The 21,586-nt window shown below is 42.2% G+C and overlaps 2 protein-coding genes across 4 annotated transcripts; one reads left to right on the forward strand and one right to left on the reverse strand.

Annotated features, from left to right (window-relative positions):
• The first annotated feature begins 1,800 nt into the window (after positions 1–1,800).
• BZW1 (basic leucine zipper and W2 domains 1) lies at positions 1,801–18,368 on the forward strand. 3 transcript variants are annotated; one of them, XM_046018944.1, is made up of 13 exons: positions 1,801–1,926; positions 3,140–3,213; positions 4,950–5,126; positions 6,830–6,924; positions 8,031–8,096; positions 8,965–9,100; positions 9,949–10,058; positions 10,200–10,370; positions 10,819–10,965; positions 11,493–11,631; positions 13,129–13,251; positions 13,707–13,730; positions 18,134–18,367. In XM_046018944.1, exons 2-13 carry the CDS (start codon positions 3,150–3,152, stop codon positions 18,196–18,198), a joined length of 1,317 nt encoding a protein of 438 aa, XP_045874900.1. In that variant the 5' UTR covers positions 1,801–1,926; positions 3,140–3,149; the 3' UTR covers positions 18,199–18,367. The 3 variants fall into 3 exon arrangements, with proteins under 3 accessions (XP_045874900.1, XP_045874903.1, XP_045874902.1); XM_046018946.1 differs by having other exon boundaries at positions 1,867–1,959; positions 18,134–18,368; XM_046018947.1 differs by lacking the exon at positions 18,134–18,367 and having other exon boundaries at positions 13,707–17,786.
• LOC123950374 (translation initiation factor IF-2-like) lies at positions 1,844–2,921 on the reverse strand. Its single transcript, XM_046018193.1, has 2 exons — positions 2,852–2,921; positions 1,844–2,733 (listed from the first exon to the last, which is right to left on the reverse strand). The coding sequence occupies exons 1-2, from the start codon at positions 2,919–2,921 to the stop codon at positions 1,844–1,846; spliced, it is 960 nt and encodes a 319-aa protein (XP_045874149.1).
• Positions 18,369–21,586: the final 3,218 nt, after the last annotated feature.

Genomic DNA, 21,586 nt, shown 5'->3' on the forward strand with positions numbered 1-21,586 from the left:
GGTAGTTTTGAGGATTAAATAAGATGAAGTGCTTAGAGGAATACATGATACATATACCTGCCACATACAGTGGCTATTATTTTTATTAGTAGAACATTGTATCTTTAACAGAACTTCAGAAGTTCTGAAAAACAGCTTTGGGTGGGAAGAAGAAGAATCAATAGCACTTAAGAGTGTTTAGTTTGGCATTTAGTGGAGATAACAGTTAGTGGGACTATGGAGTTCACCATAAAGGGTTAGACTTAAAAAACTCCGACTCTTACCACTCACCCGTGCTCCCATCTCCCCCAGTCCTCCCATCTGCCACCGAGGTCCAGTCACACTAGCCCCTTTCAGTTCCTCCAACAGGCCAGCTTTTTCCTCCCTCAGGACTTGCCCACTGCTATTCCCTCAGCCTGAAAGGGCATAGAGCCTAGACTCAACAAATATTTAATGATTCAATAAAAGAATGTGGCATTCTTTGAAAAGTTAAATCTCTAGGAATGCACGAGAGTATCATGTAGGAAAGCATGATGGAAGATAAAAGGCATGAGCACAAGAAGGAGGTGGCGGCAATTACAAAGGAGTATCCGGGAGGTAACCAGGACAGCTGGAACAAGGATAAGGAGATGGGTGATGCCCTAAATGCTCAGGGGAGGGAAGGAGCGTGAGGACTGAAAGATCACTGGATTTGGCAACAATTCTGGGAAAGAACTCTGAGAAAATAATGTTCCAAAAAGTTGAGGGAAGAGGTCAGAAGTCAGAGTTCAAGAAAATGTATCAACTAATGCAAACTAATATGCCCAAAACATTTGATAAGAAGAGAAGCAGAGTCCAGGGAAGGTGACTTTGGTTTTGTTTTGTGTTTGGTAGGATAAGTAACAATGCAGAGGCAAACCGCTAGTACAAACGGGAATAAAAAGGCGAGGCTGGATCCTGGAGACACGGTGCATCGCTGTTTGTTCAGGTTTATAATGTCCACAGTGCTTTTCACACACGTTACCTGTCCCCCAGCTCTCCGATGAGACACCCTCTAACCAGTGCTTCTCCAAGTGCAGTCCCTAGACCAGCATCAGCAGCATCCCATGGAACTTGTCAGCAATGCACACCTTGGAGTCCCACAACAGACCTACATAATCGGTGCTGGTGGGACCCACTGGGTTTTTAAAAATCCCTCAGGGGAGTCTGATGCTTTCCAGGTCCCCGCAAGCACCACACTCAGGAGCAAACGACAAGGACCACCGCAAGGAGGGGCGGCCACGACAGGGAGGGAGGATTTTCGTCCGAACCCCTGCATCTGGATCTCCCACGGCGCCAGCACCGCACAGCAAAGGCCTCCCGCTTCGGACTCAGCCCGAGAGAGCGCCGGCACCACCGGCGGGAGCCGCGGTCCGCAGGCGGGCCCGAAGCCCAGCTCCGTCACCACCCCGGGAGGTCCCCAGCGCACCCAGCCCTGGGGCTTGGACTTCCGGCTCGGTGGGTGGCGGCGCGGGTCCGGGGCCGCGTCTACGCTGCGGGACTCCGGGCGGACGCGCCAACTGCCTCAAGGCTGGAGGGGGCGGGAGCGGGGTATCGGCTCTTCTAACCCCTCCCTGTGCTGAGAGGCCGGACGAAGCAGAGGTGGAAGAGAGACAGGCCAGTCTGGGATACATTTCCGGAAAACCCGGCTCCCAACAGAGAAACGGAGAAGCCGGGTCAACTTTCCTCCGCTCCTTTCCGACTTCCCACCCCGCGCCCCGCGGAATGGAAGAGGCGGAGGCTGCGGGCGGCGCCGGGCAGGGCCGCGGGGGCGGACGCCGGGGCGGAAATCTCGCGAGAGGAGGCAGGCCGCGGCGGGGGTGACACCTCTTCCCTCCTCCTCGCGTTAGTTCCGGTCGCAGAGGAGACACCGCCGCAGTTGCCGCCACCTCGGGGATTTCTGGCTCTTTTCTCTTCGCCTTAAATTCGGTGAGGCGCGACGCCCGCTGGTCCCTGGCCGAGGTTGTGGCCCCTCGTCGTCGGGCAGGGCGGGGGCGCGGGGGGGGCCGGGGGGTGGCGAGTCAGATGCGGCCCCACTTGAATGGGCCCGAGCGGAGGCCGCCGCATGAGGCCCGGCGGGATCCGGGGCCTGGATTCGAGGGTCACCGCCGCCGCCTCGGCGGGGAGATCGAGGGCTTGCGGCCCGGGCCGGAACGCGGGGCCCGGTGTGCGCTGCGGCACCGGAGACCGAGGCCGTGGCCGAGGCAGACCGCCCCCCCCCCCCCCGCGCGCCGGCCGCGCTGCCCGGCCTGGGTAACAAAGCCGCTGCGGCCTCTGTTGGGTGATGTACGCGTGGGGGGTTCTGGCGGGCGGGGCGGAGGAGCCGCCACCACCTCTGCGGCCGCCTCCACCGCCGCTGCTTTCTGGAGGGCGGGCGGATGTACGGGGCGGCGGGGCCCCCGGCGCGAAGCGCCTCGGCGCCTGTGGTCCGCTCGTTGCGGCGGCCGCCACCGCCGGCGACGGGGTCAGTGGGGAAGGGGCTGCGGGCCGGGACCAGCCCCTGCGGCTCCCCGCGGCGGCTAGGGGGGTCCTGCTTGGGGGCGGGTTGTCGCGTTCCAGCAGCGGGCGCAGGAAGGGTGTGGAGGGGAGACACGTGCCGGGGAGGAGACTTGGGTTGCAGGGAACGGGGCGGGGAGGCTAGGCCGGCTCTCGGGGCGTTTTGCGGGCTGGGCTGGTGCAGGCGGCCGCTGCGGTCACAGCCACCACTGGGCAGGGGGGTGCTGCTCAAAAAGCCCTCTGTAGAAGGGATTCACCTCTTGACCGGCGTCTGAAAATTGACGTGCACGTTTCTGTATACCCCCTGACTGAGAAGTAGTGGAATATAGGGGAGTTTAAAGAGGAACGAGGAGGAAACCGATTATGTTTATGATGGGTGATTTGCCACCAGTCACTATGGTGCTGTAAAGGCATTTAAAAGTGTACATCCCATCTTTAAAGGGTTTCTTGTAGGGAGAAATGCAGGTTTTGGAGTTACATTTAATTCAGGCGAAGGTAATTCTTTGTTTCCCCCAGGTCTATTGCCAGGCTGAAAGTTTGTGTTAATATTTGACTTCTGTGTGACTAGACCAAGGTTTGATGCTTTGGTTTTAAAATGAATGTTAATGGCAGTGATATTTTTAAGGCCTTATTTTTTCTTTTCTAGGGTGTCTTTTATGAATAATCAAAAGCAGCAAAAGCCAACGCTATCAGGCCAGCGTTTTAAAACCAGAAAAAGAGGTAAATATTTATGTTTTAATATCTCTTTTCAAATCTCCAGAATAACTTTTATATCTTGGTTTCTCTGGCAGGCAGTGGTTTAATAGTGAACTTTAAGAGAAAATACCAGAAAGGAACTTGAATTTGTAGTTGACTGCCATTTCAGATATATCCTTAATATTTCTACTGTTTTTCTAAGCCTTTATTTTTTAGTATCAACATACGTATCTTTAAGCATGTTAGTGAATGATCTTTTTATTGCGAGCCTAAAGTATATTTCTTTCTTTCTTTTTTTTTTTAAGTATGGAGTGCATTTTCACTAGCTAAATTTTATTCAAGCAGACTTACGCTTAAGGGAAAAAGTTAGCTAATGAAAGGAGAGCTATTGTGATTGCTAATTCCTCCCAAACTTTGTGAAACTTTGTGAGAGAAAAACTAGACTTTATGCATGGAAGTTAATTCTGGAACAGAGTTCACATTGTAGAATTAGGTTAACTGCTTCTGTCTATTAGTGGGTGGTTAGGCGAATATTTAATTCTGTAGCAAGTCACTATACTAGTGATACAAAGTTAAATGAGGTGTGGTCACAGGTATATTTTGTATCATGCATAATACTTTCCCCCAAATTTTCCAGTGTTACTGCTCAAAAACACCTGTGGGCCTTATTTTACAGGACATAGAATTGGGTCAGCTACTGGTAATAAATTGTATTTCTTTACCCTGGGTAGCAGACACTTCGGGATGTATATTACAGAGTCTTGTAATCCCTGATCATAGACTGTCCTCTTGTAGTGGGGAGACTGAAGAGGATTCGATGCTAGTCTTCACAGATTTTTTTAGATTTTAGATTTTTTAGATTTAACCTGGTAAACTGTCTCAAGAGGAGGAACAGAAGTTGGAAACCAGAGCAATTCAGCATTGATGGGGGAAAGTCTGTGTTCTTTAGAATATGTTTAGTACCAAGTAATTTTATTGTTACTGGCATTGGGAAGAGCTGTCACTTCCCCAGTTCCAGATAGAGATCACTTGGGCCCCCCCTAGTTCTTGATGATGGGGTTCTGGGTAGCATGAACCATCATCCGAATTTGTCTGGGACTAAACACAGTTCCCAGGACATAGGCTTTCAGTGCGGAAACAGAAAAGTCCTGGGCAGACAGGGAGGAGTTGATTACTCTAGTTCGTGTGAGAATTAAGATAGCATCTAACCTAGATAGAGAGGTCAAACCCTGATGAAGCCTGTCGTAGCAACTCAGTAAAGGCTGGGTATGTGCGTAAAGAACTGTTAAGTACCAAATGAACGATTGAAAAACAACATAGAAAGTGTTATAGGCACTTAGAGAAAAGAATGGAGAGTTCCGGGTTTGGACAGAATTTCACTCAAGAATAAAATTTACCTGAAATTTAGAGGATGTCCTAAATTTCAGAAAAGCCCACAGGCAGTAGGAGAGCATTCAGGGTAGAAATTGTCTCCTGGCTATAGGAACGCACTAGCTCATTTTATAACTCATCATTTAGGAGACTTAAGTGAAAAAATAGTGGGGAACAAAGCCATGCATTGTGACTAGGTAGTCCCTGCCTTGCTTTGCAGAGGGTGTGTGTTTAGGTCTTTTCTTATGTTGGTGTTTTACAGCTGTTGAAATCAATGAGATTGTGCTAAATGTGGTTAATTTATTCAGGACTTACACTTTCATAAGGTGGTGGTTTTGTGGCATTTTGGTAAGCCTGTTAACACTAAATGTGTGGGGTTTTCCCCCCAGATGAAAAAGAGAGGTTTGACCCTACTCAGTTTCAAGACTGTATTATTCAAGGCTTAACTGAAACTGGTACTGATTTGGAAGCAGTAGCAAAGTTTCTTGATGCTTCTGGAGCAAAGCTTGATTACCGCCGTTATGCAGAAACACTCTTTGACATTCTGGTGGCTGGCGGAATGCTGGGTAAGTGTCTGGGTTTTGTGGGAGGTGTAATGTATAGAGATCATGTGGAATTCAGAATATGAGCTGTTTGACAGTCCTCTCAAATTGGGGTGGCTTTTTGGCTTTTACCTCAAGATTGTTCCATTTAAAAAAAAAAAAAGATTTTTCCATTTTTTTCCTCCCAGAACATAGTAACTTTGCAAATTATCTTGCTCTGTCTAGCTTTATAATTAAAATCTGTTACAAAACCATAATATTTGGGGATGACTTTTCTGATACCTATGTCCTTACTACATTCCCAGTCAATAAATTCTTCCTGCTTGTGTTTGAACATTCTCAGTTAGTAGCGAAACCCTTACCTCTTCTGTCTTACGAAATACAACTTCTATATGCCTGAGGACTACTGCACTCCTAAGTACATTAGCCACTACCCACATGTGGCTATCTGTCACGTGGCATGTGGCTGATCTGAATTGAGAGGTGCTGTGAGTATCAAATACATATTGGATTGTTAAGACTTAATTTATTTAAAGACTTAATAGAAAAAAGAATGTAAGCCCTCTTAATAGTATTTTGAATTCTGAAATGTTAAAATCGGTATTTTTGATATGTTGGGTTAGCGTATACTAAAATTACATTATTAAAAAATAAAATTAATTATTAAATTATTTTAAGTACTTTTAATAAAGTTACTACACAATATAAAGTTACATCGTGTGGCTCACAGTGTATTGCTGTTGTGCAGCACTGCTCTAACTTCTCCCTCCACTCCCAGCGCTCAGGGAATCTTAAGAGAATGTGTCATTTAGCTGTGTATCTTCAAATGATGGTGGCAGTTTCCTTTCCATGGCTCTTTAAAATATTTCAGAATGTTTTCACAGTGATAACTGTGTTGCCCCTCACAGCCAGGCTGACAGAATCAGAACTAGGGTGGAGGCTTAGAGAGGTTTCAGTGACTTACATGTAGCCCAATCATTATTCATGGTAGAACCAAGGAACACACATTCATATGTTCTAATGCCTAGTCCAGTGAGAATTTCTTCCACTGCGTTACCAGTTTATGGTAAGAAATACCCATTTTCTATTTACAATACTACCAGTAAGCCTGCTTTTAAAATTCTTTTTAAAACCTTCACGAAGGAAATTTTCGAAGATACCCTAGAGAGAATAGTAAAACAAATTTCTTGTCTATTACCCAACTTCAGTAATGCTTAACAGTCTGATCTGGCTGTGTCCCCACTGACTTCATCCCTCTCCCCATATTTCTAAGTATGTATCAGACATCACTTTATCCGTAAATACATATAAATGTATGTAAAAGATAAAGTGTCTAACTTGTAAGTATTTACCACACAGCCTCTTCGGCAACTTACAGGGTGGTTTTCTTTATGAAAAGTTACGTTATCAAAACCGACTCAACATCTCCACTTGTGTGACAGATTTGATACTGCTGAGTGGTTATTAATACAGCTTTATTTGAGTTATTAATACAGTGAATTTATTTGGGTTGCTGAAGGGAGTTATTCCCTTAAATTGTTTCACTTTATTCACACATCCTGAACCAACTAGTCATACTCCTACTAAGATACTGACTTTGCTTCCAGATCATCTTTTAGAATTTTTAACATTTTATTTTATAATGGGAATCCTTCCAGAAAGTAAGATGGAAACAATTATTAATTTTAAATGAAGGTCACTGCAACTTTTTTGTAAATATACCTCAGCCCCAGGTGGTACACTGGCAGATGACATGATGCGTACAGATGTCTGTGTGTTCGCAGCACAAGAAGACCTAGAGACCATGCAAGCATTTGCTCAGGTAAATGAGACTTTATTTATTGCGGTTAGCTACTATCCGTCTGAATAGGAAAAGTCTGCTTTTAAGAGGTTGCATGTAGAAGGTTGAAGGAATTTGAACTGAAGATTTAGAGATACTTTTTGGTGCAATATAATGAAATGTGTTAAGGAAAACAAAGCAGAAAAGATTGAATTAGTTATTTTCCTACTTGTCCCTTTGGAATTAATCCATTTTTTAAGAAAAACCTCAAGCTGAAAAGGAAAATCATTTCCCTGTCATGATTTCCATCATAGGATTATTCTACATTTAACTTTTTTTTTTTAAGATTTTATTTATTTGAGACAGAGCGTACAAACAGGGAGGGGTAAAGGGACAAGCAGGGGCTTAGTCCCAGGACCCTGAGATCATGACCTGAGCCAAAGTCAGACACTTAACTGACTGACCCACCCAGGCACCCCTGCGTATAGCTTCTTAAAGAAGGGGCGCCTGGGTGGCTCAGTGGATTAAGCCGCTGCCTTCGGCTCAGGTCATGATCTCAGGGTCCTGGGATCGAGCCCCGCGTCGGGCTCTCTGCTCTGCAGGGTGCCTGCTTCCTCCTATCTCTCTGCCTGCCTCTCTGCCTACTTGTGATCTCTCTCTCTGTCAAATAAATAAATGAAATCTTTAAAAAAAAAGAAGAAGAAGAATAGGTTATAGGCAGATTAGCTTACCAATCAAAATTTCATTTGAAGGTTTTGTACATAGTTAGGTTTGTGTGATTGTAAGCAAAGAATTCAAGTGTATCTAGCCTAGAAATTGGTTGTCTATGTCATTTGAAAAATAAAACTATATTCTGTGCTCTTACTCTATTAATATCCTACAAATGGGTAAATGACTTGTATTTGAGCAATAATTAGTCCTTGCTTTAACATTTGGCAATAAAAATCTATTGTGGGTGACTTAAGAGTTAGATCATATACTGTAGGGTTTGGGAGTTGACAGACTCTTCCTAAGCTGGCTTACACAGTTTGTAAACTCATATCCAGCAGAAGGTTTTCTTTGATGTTCTAAAGATACTGAGAGATACTCAGATCTTTTAGGAATCTGGCAACTGTAGTTTTGAAATTATTAAATTCTTTTCCTCACAGGTTTTTAACAAGTTAATCAGGCGCTACAAATACCTGGAGAAAGGTTTTGAAGATGAAGTAAAAAAGGTATGAAGAACAGTATGCTTTATGGGAACAAAAGGTTGGGGTCAAAGAGGAGAACATTGTATCTTAATTCTGCCACAGATTTGAATTGATTAGCTATTTATGTGGCCTGAAATGTGGTTTGGGGGTATATCATTTAGTTCAGTTTGTTATACACAGTTTCTTAGCTTGGTGTCCAAACAAGTGACAAAAGGCTAAAAGTCAAAATGAGGTCTGTTCAGGATGGGGGATAGAGGATCAGAGCTAAGCATATTGAGAAAGAAATTTTAACATACTTGCTGTTGGAGTCTTGGGTATTCTGTGTATAGGCGGACCAAAGACTCTAGTAACATTAATGGTAACAGAATCTCGTAACATTAATAGTAACATTTATCACGTTTCAGGCACTGTTGTAATTATTAACTCATTTAATACAAAAATCTTGTGAGGCAAGTTTTTTTTTTGTTTGTTTGTTTGTTTTTTTGTTTTTTTAAAGATTTTATTTATTTATTTGACAGACAGAGAGAAATCACAAGTAGGCAGAGAGGCAGGCAGAGAGAGAGGAGGAAGCAGGCTCCCTGTGGAGCAGAGAGCCCGATGCGGGGCTCGATCCCAGGACCCCGAGATCATGACCCGAGCGAAAGGCAGTGGCTTAATCCACTGAGCCACCCAGGCACCCCGAGGCAAGTTTTATTATCCACATTTACTTATGAGGAAACTGAGGCACGGAGGTTAAGTAACTTGCCCAGGATCACTCAGCAAACAACTGAAATAAAAATCTGGACAGTCAGACCCCAGGGCCCACACTTTTTTAACCAATATAGTTTGCCTTACTGATTCTCTTTATGTTATGCAGTTGCTCTTTTTAACCTTTAATTATTTACTTTTACAGCTGCTGCTGTTCTTAAAGGGTTTTTCGGAGTCGGAGAGGAACAAGCTGGCTATGTTGACTGGTGTTCTTCTGGCTAATGGAACACTTAATGCATCCATTCTTAATAGCCTTTATAACGAGAATTTGGTTAAAGAAGGTAATGACCTCTTAGTAAAGAGTTGTCTTTGGTTGACTGTGGGTGGGGATAAGATCATGAAAGAGGTGAACTAACACAAAAGCTAGAATAGAGTTTATGTAGATATGACTTGTGTAATTGTGTTAGTTTTCTTAACTATCCTTAAATTTAACAAAATTCGTTAGATGATATTTCGTGTATACCTTTGGCTCTCTTTAGGCATACAGCAAATATCCAAAGCTCAGACAAAATGTGGTTATAACCTAAAAAGAGAAATGCCAGGGAAACCCAGAAAGATTAATTCCAGTTGGGGGAAATGTTGAGCCAAAAAGGAAATAAGGTCCCTTTGTCATTTTCATAGTTAAAATAATTCTTTATGGTTAAAAAACTAACTTTTTACATTTTCTTAGGTTTTTGTTCTGTTTTTTTGTTTTAAGGTTTTACTTATTTATTTGACAGACAGGGGAAGTGGGAGAGGAAGAGGCAGGCTTCCTGCCAACCAGGGATCCCAGTGCAGGGCTGGATCCCAAGACCCTGGGATCATGACCTGAGCTGAAGGCTGATGCTTAACAACTGAGCCACCCAAGCGCCCCAAAAACTAACTTTAAAACTAGACAACCAGGTACTTAATAAGACACCTTGTCAAGTGTCGGTACTATTGCTGTCATTTTACACATTTCAAAAGCTGTTTTAGTAACTAAAAATACATAACTAGCAAATTGTAGAAGAGAAATTGGAGTGAAATGGTAAGCAGTTTAGTGGTAGAAAGAAGTTTAGGGAGAAAGTAAGTAATTCTATGCCCCTTGAAAATAAGGAGATAGAATGGTTGAAATCCACTTACCTATTAAGTAAGCTCTTTTGTTCTACAGGGGTTTCAGCAGCTTTTGCTGTAAAGCTCTTTAAATCATGGATAAATGAAAAAGATATCAATGCAGTGGCTGCAAGTCTTCGGAAAGTGAGCATGGATAACAGACTGATGGTTTGTAGTTTGTTTCCTGCTTCCCATTCTTCGGACACTTGAAGTGTGATAAGGGAACTTTAATTTCTAATCTGTGAAAAGAGGAGGTGTTTTTCTTGATAGGATTAAAGATCATTTAACCCGATTAAATTTTCCTTTCAGGAACTTTTTCCTGCCAATAAACAGAGCGTTGAACACTTCACGAAGTATTTTACAGAGGCAGGCTTGAAAGAACTTTCAGAATATGTTCGGAATCAGCAAACCATAGGAGCTCGAAAGGAACTCCAGAAAGAACTTCAAGAACAGATGTCCCGTGGTGACCCATTTAAGGATGTAAGATATTTTTGTTTAAACCATCTTAATGATTTCTTTCTGGCAGAGAAAACGTTTATTCACTTGAGAACTTTTCAAGTATTTCACCACAGTGGGTTTTCATTAATAGCTCTTGAGTGTTCTGCTGGGGCTTCTCGTCAGTCTTTTTCATATTTAGTGCTTTACTGGTACCCAGAAATTACAATGCTTGGGGATTTTGTGGGGGGCCAGCCAGTGGATAAATCATCTCTGTCCTTTCCTAGCCAGTTTGTTTGTGCGTCAATGAAGGTTTGGACTAGAGGTCCATCCCTCCCAGTCTGAAAGGTCTCTGCTTACGTGTGGTACACATGTGGTCATTGCCAGTTGCACAGAAAGGTGTTTTTATGTTTTTGTAAAAGGTCTGCGTTTGATGTGTAGAATGTACATAACAAAATTGATTTCTTTTACTAAATTTGAATTCTTTTTGCAGATAATTTTGTATGTCAAGGAGGAGATGAAAAAAAACAACATCCCAGAACCCGTTGTCATTGGGATAGTCTGGTCCAGCGTCATGAGCACCGTGGAATGGAACAAAAAGGAAGAGCTTGTAGCAGAGCAAGCCATCAAGCACTTGAAGGTACCAGAACTATGCCTTTTCAGAACATGACTGCTCTTCTAAAGTGGGGACACAGGAGCTGTTACTGTACTTAGAGAATGCGTCCCACCCTGCGGCTCCTGGGGATAAACGCCAGCCAGTAGACAAATAACTGTTCATGGTAGTTACAAACTATTGATGATCTTTTAAAAAAGTCTGACTTCACCTTTCTTTGGTTCACAAGTTAAAAACAAATACACATTTAAAAATAGCATACACCTGCAATTGGGTGTTTGCTTTTACAGGAGTATTGGAAAATAAGAGCCCTCCTGTTTTATCCTCTAAATTACTAACTTCGTATTGACAGTTGTCTGGAAGCCCTGGTGCGGTGTTGCGTATTTGACTTAGACACTTTGTAGCTGCTGCTTTGTTTTATTTGCTTGCTTGTTTTAGTTTGCACAACATAGAATATAATTCACAGTGATTTTAAAAGATCTGTGTTTTAGGAATTTTGAAATGGAGGGTCATTGTAATAAATGGCAAACCTTTTTCTCCTTTCCCTTTAAAAGCAATACAGCCCTCTACTTGCTGCCTTTACTACTCAAGGTCAGTCTGAGCTGACTCTGTTACTGAAGATTCAGGAGTATTGCTATGACAACATTCATTTCATGAAAGCCTTCCAGAAAATAGTGGTGCTTTTTTATAAAGGTAATTTGAAATTTGAATTTGGTGATAGAAATCCTAGGGGCACCTGGGTGGCTCGCTCACACAGTTAAGTGTCTAACTTCAGCTCAGGTCATGATCTCAGGGCCCTGGGATTGAGCTCCCATGGGGCTCCACACTCAGCATGGAATCTGTTTCTCTTCTCCCTCTAACCGCCCCCCCTCCATAAAATCTTAAAAAAAAAATCCTAGAATGCTGCTAATAATTCCAGTGAGTAGTTGTCTGAACATCAACTCCATAAAATATTTTACTTTAATCATGGGACAAAATTGTCTCTAATTGAATTGGGTGCTTTTTAGTCCACTTATATATCAAAACATCTCTAAACCTTAAGTTAAAACCTAAAACCATCTTGATGTGGCCTCAAACTTCACCTCCCATTCTCTACCAGTTCTCTTCCCCAGACATACTTGTTACATTTCTCTACTCTTTGGCCCATGACAAGTTGACTTCCCGTCACACTACCCCATTACCCATTGTAGACTTTTACTTGTCCTTCAAGACTGTAAATATTATAAAACCTGTTTAGTTATTATTCCATTTCTGTGATCCTATTTCAGAAAACTGATCTAAAGTGGTAATAAAAATAAGCACTTTGTTGGGAGAGAGTCCATTGCAATATTTACATGGTTGTTAATAATGTTTTCTTCAGCTCTGCATGAATCAGACCACTTTGACCCCAGTAAGTGTGGTTTGCATGCACATGTATTATTTCCATGCCCTGGTTTTCATAAATGATTTCGTTGGTTCCATATATTCTAAACTTAGAGATCTATATCCCCATCCCCAGAATTTTTTGCTCCTAAGAAAGAGTAGGGTAATGAATTCCCAAGTATTCAGGCTCTGGTTGTAGTTAGATTTCTATGTATAGCTCACAGTTAGGGCTCTTGAAAGTATGCCCCCATTTACATCCGCCTCCCACTCTTAATTATTTATAAATAAATCCTAGAAACTTATTTAATTTTTCAGTACGGGTTTATGAAGTATGTGGCCTTGTTTTTAGTAAGCTCGCAGCACCATTGTCCCACATAAAAAATTGGATGTCGTCCGTCAGACACCCCGATCGTTCATCACACTGTTTCTCAGCCTCGGTACTGCTGGTATTTTGGGGCCATTTAACTCCAGTTGGTAACAATCCTGTGCATTGTAGAGTGGTGAGTAGCATCTCTCCCTGCTCTGACAACCAAGAATGCCTCTAAACATTCTCAAATGTCCCAGCGAAGGGGGCTCTAAGTTGTCTTGAGTTGAGAGAATCACAGGCTTAGTGTTTCGTAGTTAGAGGTCATACATTGGCAACGAGTTGATAAAGCTTTTCGTAATGGAGGGCTGGCCTTTCAGAATTTAAGAGACCAGTTGAGCATTTCGAATACAGTAATTATCGATACCTTTGAGTAGACTCAGTTTTGCCAGGCAGGCAGTTCCGCTTTAGGTGGCCTCTGACTGCCTGAAAAGCCCCGGATGTAATGATCGCTCTCTTTGTAGCTGAAGTCCTGAGTGAGGAGCCCATTCTGAAGTGGTATAAAGACGCGCATGTTGCAAAGGGGAAGAGTGTCTTCCTCGAGCAAATGAAAAAGTTTGTAGAGTGGCTCAAAAATGCTGAAGAAGGTAAGTCTTGTCTTTGGCGCAGTGTGTGTGATAAAGCCCGAGAACTAATTTTAAAGCAGTCGTAGAACGTAACTACCTTTTTTCCTTGAGATCACCATTCTGTACCTCGAGTACAGATTTTTGTTCATTTTTGACAGACCTGCCAGTACTCATTTGCTTTAAGGCAGGTGGGGAAAACTTGACTTGAAATGCTAAAGTATTCTGCTGGCTTGGCCAATATACTAACACACGTATTCGAAGGGAAATTGAAAAATTTGAGACTACTTAATGAAGAATTTGAGACTACTTAATAAATACTAGATTTACAAATGAAGGTTTTTGGATATCCCCCTTTTAAAGAGGTGGTTATTAATAAAATTACTTAATTGTAATAAAGAGCTTCAAAGTTAATAAATGGGAACTTTTTGCTTTCTGATATTTATATAATGTTTGACTGCATTTTTCCCCTTTTCTAGAATCTGAGTCTGAAGCTGAAGAAGGTGACTGAATTTTGAAACTACACCCTCAGTAAAGCAAACAGGAGTTGTAGATAAAATGTCATGTCTCATGTGTCCTGGTTCTTACATCTTCCTACCTCCCTATATCAAGCATGATATAAGGGCTTTCATGGCAAATTTTATTTTAACTGTTTCTATGGTTACTGGAAATGTTGGGTTTAGTTTCTAAAACCATGTTTTAAGTAGCTACAGGAGCTATAGATTGAATCTAATGTTGCATTAGTCTTTTCAGTTATCTTCTACCTCCTGTATTTTCTACTGTAATAATGTAATTTAAGGCCTTCCACAATGAACAGTTCACTTTATTCCCTGGGTTTTCTATATAAACAGTTTTCAAGATATGATTTGGTTAAAAATAATTTGTTATAAATATTCTGTTTGCAAATTAAACTGTAAAAGTATCCAAAGTCTCAAAAGGCAATGCTTTGTGTGATAATTTGGTATGCCCAAAGCCCTGCTCATCAATGAAAATCTCATATACAATAATTGAATCCATTAACATGAATCTTGAGTATTTGAACCATTGCTTGCATGTTGATATTTTCTTAAATTTTTAACCCTGGATGTCCTTGAACTCAATTGTTTGCTCTCTGGTTTTCATTCTTTAGTAAAGCCATAGAGAACAAGCTTAAAAGTGAGTTCTTTGGGAAATTTTATATGGCAGAAGTGGTGGGAAGAAGAAAAGTTGAGCTTTTTCCCATTGAGAAACTTCTGCATTCAGTTTGTATCTTTCCCTGAAAAACAGAGGGATATTCTTCTCATTACATCCATTTTCAGATGTACCGTAGAAAAATCTTGTCATTTAAAGTATTTTACACTTCCCATGCACTTCGTTTGAAGTTTTGGAAAGGACCCAAAAGAACGTGAGTTAGGGGCGTCTAGCTGGCTCAAGTCGGTAGAGCATTTGACTCTTGATTTCAGGGTCATGAGTTTGAGCCCCACACTGGGTATAGAGATTACTTCTTGGAAAAAAAAAGAGTAAAGGAAATGACTATACTAAACCCAGTGAGTTGTTAAATGTTAAGTAGTCAGCATGTTCTAATTGAGACTCTAAGTGTAACTCATTTCCTCTTGGCTTGAAGTATTTGTTGTAAAGAATGAAGTGGAATGGCCATACATTCCCACGTGACCACACTGGGTCAGCTTCATTCTCTTAACACGCTTACAGCTCAAGCGGCAGGCTGTTAACATACCCAAGCTGCCATCTTTTTAAATTGCCATGAGCCAAATATCTCTTTTGTACAATTGATCCATTTATTTTAATGGCTGCCTTTTAACTTCCATTTTTCTTTTCTTGCTGCTACCCATATATATATTTTATATATATATATACGTGTGTGTGTGTATATATATATATATATATAGTCATTAGAAAACAAAATATGACCATATGACCACTTTGGTGGAGAAACTTCATGATAAAAGTGAACATTTTGAAAGGGTTTTTTTTTTCTCTTGATGAAAGAAACTAGGAATAATGCCACCAGAGACTGAGCGGAAATTGCCCCTTTCAAAGGTGCCATTCTCATGAGCCAAGAATTTGGTGTTTAAAAGTTCATCTTGAGGGAATAACGTGTAATATATAACCTTATGAAGAAGAGCATTATACAGACCATTGTGAATGGGGTGAAATTGTTACATGAATAATTTTGATAAAGTTTTCATGCACAGGCAAAATGTATTCACTAGGTTTCTACATAGTGATCTGCTTTTACTTTGTAATTTGTAGTCCTCAAAAGACTTTTTTAAAAAAATAAAGTCCATCCTTACACTTAGGTTAGAGGTCAGTCTTCTTTCATTTATTTCTATATATTCCATGTTAATACCTAAGAGTAGGTGTATGTTATGTGTTCAGACATCTCTACTGTGTAAGCATTGAGTAATTGTCCTTCTCATCCTTACAGTTCCCAAACCAAACACCCACACAGAATTCCGATGTAGCGAAACTACATTTAATATATCTACAGCCAAACCATTGCATGTTATTGTCGTACAAAGTGTACCCTATTTTATTATATACTGTGTATAGTGAAAGAGTGTGTAGTCTTCCAGAACTACATTATGATCTTTGTCTGATCGTAGTTTTTTTCCTTCATAATGACAAAGTAGTATTTACTTACTACAGTATTATAATAAATGGATAAGTGTAAAGAAAGGGAATGCTTCCTAAAGACTGCAGATTTTCATTTTGAATTTTAATTGGTAATTTTGGAACTCAGCCTCCAATGCCCACCTGTGGCATCAAATATGTAATGCTTAATCTAAATGTTAAAACTGTACTTGTAATTATGATTGGATAAATATTCCTTGATTTTCCAAACTTGGTGTTGGTTTCAAAGGATGTCTTCTTAGGTACCATAATAAAAGATCATAGGTTTCTTAAGTATTGTCCTAGAGACATTGATTATTCTGTTCTTAGGAAAATGCCAAATACCAAAAATGCCACAGAATATTTTGACATAGCATAGTGATGGTTGTGAGAGGAAACGCACGTGTCTAAGAGTTGTAGAACTGCTTTAGACATGAGAAAGAGTAAGGGTGATATTTTTGTTGGTTTTTGGTCCCGCGTGGCAGTGACATCACTCCTGTTGCAAACGCATGACCTAGTATATCTTATTTTAAAGGGGAGGGGACCGAGTGATAGCCACTTGCATTGGCAGACATCTCTTAATGCACATCCGTCTCCTGAGACGGGACTTTTCCTGCCAGTCTTAACAATTGGGCTTTACACCCCAGCCCGCCATAGACAACAGACATATCATTCCGCACTGGCTTGGAAGGTCTTCACAGATTCTTACTTGATTGTAAACGTAACATTAAGTAAAATCATTTGGGATCCTTCTAATACATAAAAGTCAAAATCCTAGCCACACGTGGATAATGGCATTGAAATTTACTGATGAAACTACAGATTAGGAACTGACAAATACTGGTTGGCTTTAGGTGTAACAGATGCCAAAATTTTAGTGTGCATAATCACTTGGACTACTGGATTTCCTTTGTGAAAGTTTTCTTCAGACACTATGTACAGGTGTCGTGTAAAATAGGTAAAGCATTTCTGTGAGAATTCTGGTAAATTGCCTCGCCAAGATCTTTATGTAAAGTATTAATCCTTTAGTATTGATAGAAGGTGTTTCTCTTCACCAGCCTACTGAGGCCTAAAGGTTTAAAATATAATTAAATAAGTTTTTCAGTAGGTTTTAAGTGGACTCTAGAAGATGTAAGCACTTTTGACTTCAAAATAATATATAATTATTTATAAATTAACTTTGTTTAAAAACGAGTCGCAGTAGATTTGGGCCTCAACCCAGTCATCCCCAGTTGTATGACACTGTGGATTAGAAAGCCTTCCCGACTCCCTTTTCCTTGCCAGCTTTTTCCTCCCTGTTTAACTGGGCAGTGAGCAGCCATATCAAATCCAAGCCATTTTTAAAAATCTTTTTTATTTAAATCCATTTAGTTAGCGTAATGTATTCGTTTCAGAGGTCGAGGTCAGTGATTCCTCTGTCCTACAGAACACCCAGTGCTCGTCAGGCCACACGCGCTCCCTCAAGCCCGTCACCCAGTTACCCCGTCCGCCAGCCCCGCCCCTCCAGCAACCCTGTGTCCGCTGATGAAGAGTCTTAACGGATTGTCTCCCTCTCTGGTTTTGTCTTTGTTTTTTTTCTCTCTTCCCCTGTGATCCTCTGTTTTGTTTCTTCAATTCCACATATGAGCGAGGTCATATAATTGTCTTTCTCTGACTGACTTATCAAACCCAGTCTTTTTGATTTTTCACGCCCTTACAGTTTTTTCTCGTTCTAGGAGTACAGTCTCCCCTCTTAACTGAAAAAAGGGCGAGGACACTTCACAAATGCACTCAGTCACTGTCAACTTAGTCATTTTTTTTTAACCTAGAAATTTTTAATAAGAACCTTGTTTAAATGAAAAGCTCAGCGCTTGTGGTGCCCACGGTCGTGCCATGGAGGGAACACTGGTGAGAAATCCGAGTCTCGTTTCGTCGACTATTTGGAGGGAACGATACCTTGTTCAAACTATGACATCATTAGGATGTTGGTGACTGTTAAGCGCAGGCTTGAGAAAAGCATTAAGTGTATACGATGAATTTGGGGTGAGACAAAGTTGTCAAATATAATTGAGCTATTCCACTTCAGGAGTTTCCATTCCGTAGAACTGTTTTGCAATAAGAACAAAAAATAGTTTAAACCGGTTTTTAAAGCTGAAATCCCAAGGGCTGTGCTTATGCGGTTGACCTAGAGGTTACTCTGTGACGGAAATAGAGGACCCATTATAGACTGAAGCCTCTATTACTCCAAAAAGATGTTCTATGTTCTCTGGCATCTCAAGAATATTTTCTCTGTAAAGACACCTCATTTCCATTCTAGTCCGGAGTCCTGGACCGCGGCATGGCGCCCCGGCGAAGAACGGAGAAAGCGGGATAGCGGGATAGCTGATGCCGCGGCTCGTTGCCGGCACCCAGAGCCACCCCCAGCTCAGCCGTCCCAACCCGTCTCTCCGCTGCTGCGTTCTCTCTGTGTTAGCTGTGAAATCTGCTGCTTGTCTGTACCCTTAAAGTTGAATAAAATTTCGTGAGACTCCTTGTTAACACAAAGAGAGAAGCGATGACTCTTGTTGCATTGGCGGTGGTTTGCTGATCACCCGGAAGCGCCGGAGTTGGTTCTGGCTCCGGTCCTCGTCCTGGTCCTTTCAGTGTGCGCTGGGTGTTGTAAATACCGTCAGACTGTGCCTCCGGGCATCTTCTCCTTCAGGCTACTTTTGCTCTTGTTTGGCTCACATATACTTCAGACTCACCCAAACAGTCCACAAATAGTGTTTCACTTCCTGGAAGACTAGTGCGTCTACCCTCCCAGGAAAGCCACAGCTCCCCTCCTTTAAGCGCTCCCACCTAGTGGACCAAGTTCGTCCATTTCAACTCCCAACCGCAGTGCCAGTTCAGGCCGCAGGCGTCGATTAACGGGCAGAGCAGTCTGAGCGCAAGTGAAACAGTTGCCAGGAGGGATCTGCGCGATTGACTGATTCGCTTCATCTGCCCTTTTCTCGTGCAGCATCCAAGAGCATCGTCGGGTAGCAAGCATTAAACATTAGGCAAGTGAAGAAATGAGAACAGGCGCAATACTGGGTTTGGTCAGAATAGGACGTTGATAGGAAAAAGCGGGTGTTGCCAGCACAAAGTTCTGTGAGTTCGGTATACAGAAGTACTCAGGGGCAACTTAGACAAGGTTAAATCCAAGATGTCTGTTCTGTGGTTAGCATCGCGGCAAGTGGCCAGTAAGAGAAGAACCTGTCGGTCAACAAACTAAATGCGTGTCGTCCAGCGCCCCCTGATCATGAAGTGATGACCAGGACTGGATACCGAAATTCAGGTTTTCCAGAGGAGGTAGGTGATCAAGAGTGAGGGGAGTGCGAAACCAAGGGCCTGGTGTCAAGGGTTACAATATCTGTAAATGATTAAAACCATGCGAGAGAAATTACACTTCAAAAAGTAGTTTGTAGGGCGCCTGGGTGGCTCAGTGGGTTGGGCCGCTGCCTTCGGCTCGGGTCATGGTCTCAGGGTCCTGGGATCGAGTCCCGCGTTGGGCTCTCTGCTCGGCAGGGATCCTGCTTCCCTCTCTCTCTCTCTCTCTCTGCCTGCCTCTCTATCTACTTGTGATCTCTATCAAATAAATAAATAAAATCTTAAAAAAAAAAAGTAGTTTGTAAGTCCCTAACACTGAACAAAACAGACCACACATGCCCCCCTGAAACAGCCTCCTAGCTGTGCGATGGGCAAATACGTCAACCTCTGAGCCTTGTTTTCTGCCTCTATAAAATAAGAATGAGGGGCACCTGGGTGGCTCAGTGGGTTAAAGCCTCTGCCTTCCGCTCAGGTCATGATCTCAGCGTCCTGGGATCAAACCCTGCATTGGGATCTCTGCTCTGCGGGGAGCCTGCTTCCTCCTCTCTCTCTGCCTGCCTCTCTGCCTAGTTGTGATTTCTCTCTGTCAAAATCAAAAAATAAAATAAGAATGACCATGGGTGAATGATGCCTATCTCATGGAGTGGTCAAGAAGTTTATAATAAAACACTTAAATAAAAGGAAATGCCTTAAAACAGTTACCGGTCCTAATAATCACTCCGGGAACTGTTGGTCAGGAATGTGTTTGGAAGAGCAAAAAGCCCGTGACGCTACTAAAGACCCGAATACAGGTTTCCTGTTGGATTTGAACTAGTAGAAGATAATGAACTTCCCCAAAATAATCATGCATGCTTTAGCAACTGTAGAGAGAGACACGAGATGAGCTGAAATCCTCATGGCCCAGCAGCAAGAGCAAAAGTCGTACTTTGTGAGTGTGGTCAAGTACACAGTCAAGGTCCATTCTAATAGTATAAAAGTTAGAAACCCACAAAGAGTCAATGGTAGATGATAAATACGTTGAAAGCAAGCAAGCAGGTGAGCAACTGGTGTGGTTTTGGCTTTCTCTGTTCTGAGGGGCTCCTGTAGTGCGGCAGAGAGCTAGCCATAACTCAGATCGATACCGCAGGACCAAGGGAAGTCTCAGAAGTTAGGGGGCACTGGTTCCTTTAAGGTAAGGAGCAGGGCTGAAAACAGATGAGCGTCTCTAAAAGAAGTAGCCACCTTCTCCGTCTGCTTCCCTTAACTTACACCTCCAGGTGACTGCCCTTAAATTCAGCAGAAAACAGAAGGTTTACCATCTGCAGAAAGAAGGCAAAAACGTGGGGGCTATGGATGGTGGGTATGGTAAGAGGGCACTGTGTTAAGATTCAAAAAACAAATTATTAGTAAAACAGGTAGATCCCAGCACTGTACACCTGTGTGACAGAGACTAACAGTGTTCCCTGATAATTATTCCCTGTTTGTTTTTTTTCTTAGAATTCCCAACTTTTAACTGGAGTATCTCCTAGCCTCCCTTATAAGCTGGCCACATGATTAAGTTCCAGATGATGGGATGGGCTATTTCCGGTGGTCTCGAAGAGACCATGTCTTCCCTTTCTCCTTCCTGTAGCTGGGAAATGGGCATGGGACTGGGGTTCAAACTGGGCTCTTGGACCATGAAGATGAACAACAGACTTGCCGAGCATTACTCAGACAGATCCTGAGTTCTTTTTTTTTTTTTCAAGATTTTATTTATTTATTTGACAGCACAAGCAGGCAGAAGGAGAGGAGAAGCAGGCTCCTGCTGAGCCGGGAGCCCAATGCAGGGCTCGATCCCAGGACCCTGGGATCATGACTTGAGCCTAAAACAGGCCCTTGAATGACTGAGCCGCCTCAGCACCCCTGAATATATTTTTCATTTCTCTTGAGTATACACCTAGGATGGAATTGCTGGACCACATGGCAACTTCACATCTATCTTTTTGAAGAAGGACCCAAATGTTTTCCAGAATAGATGCACAATTTTTACACTCCCTCTAGCAAATTTCTCTACATGCTCAGCACATTATTGTTGGCCTCTGGTTATAGCCAACCTAATGAGTATGAAGTGTTATCTCATTTTGGTTATTTGCAAGGAAACCTGATAAATAATAATGTTGCATATCTTCTTGGCTCTTTGTATATATTCCTTGAAGCTATGTCTATTCAAATCTTTGGCCTATTTTTAAGTGGGGATACCTTTCATTTATTGTAAAACTTCTTAACATATTCTGCATACAAGGGCATAATTCTTTATATGTTTTGCAAATATTTCATTTGTCTGTAGATTGTCTTTTCATGTTTTTTAAAGATTTATTTATTTATTTGACAGAGAGAGAAATCACAAGTAGGGAGAGAGGCAGGCAGAGAAAGATGGGGAAGCAGCCTCCCTGCTGAGCAGAGA

This window comes from Meles meles, chromosome 9 (assembly GCF_922984935.1).
Source record: "Meles meles chromosome 9, mMelMel3.1 paternal haplotype, whole genome shotgun sequence".
NCBI classification, from domain to species: Eukaryota; Metazoa; Chordata; class Mammalia; order Carnivora; family Mustelidae; genus Meles; species Meles meles.

Coding starts and splice junctions, on each gene's coding strand:
- LOC123950374 (XM_046018193.1), bottom strand. CDS start 2,921: ATGTACACTTTTAAATGCCTTTACAGCACCATAGTGACTGGTGGCAAA. Junction 2,734..2,851: donor ACCCATCATAAACATAATCG/GTTTCCTCCTCG, acceptor TCCCTTCTACAG/AGGGCTTTTTGAGCAGCACC.
- BZW1 (XM_046018944.1), top strand. CDS start 3,150: ATGAATAATCAAAAGCAGCAAAAGCCAACGCTATCAGGCCAGCGTTTT. Junction 3,214..4,949: donor TTTTAAAACCAGAAAAAGAG/GTAAATATTTAT, acceptor TTTTCCCCCCAG/ATGAAAAAGAGAGGTTTGAC. Junction 13,252..13,706: donor GCTCAAAAATGCTGAAGAAG/GTAAGTCTTGTC, acceptor CCCCTTTTCTAG/AATCTGAGTCTGAAGCTGAA.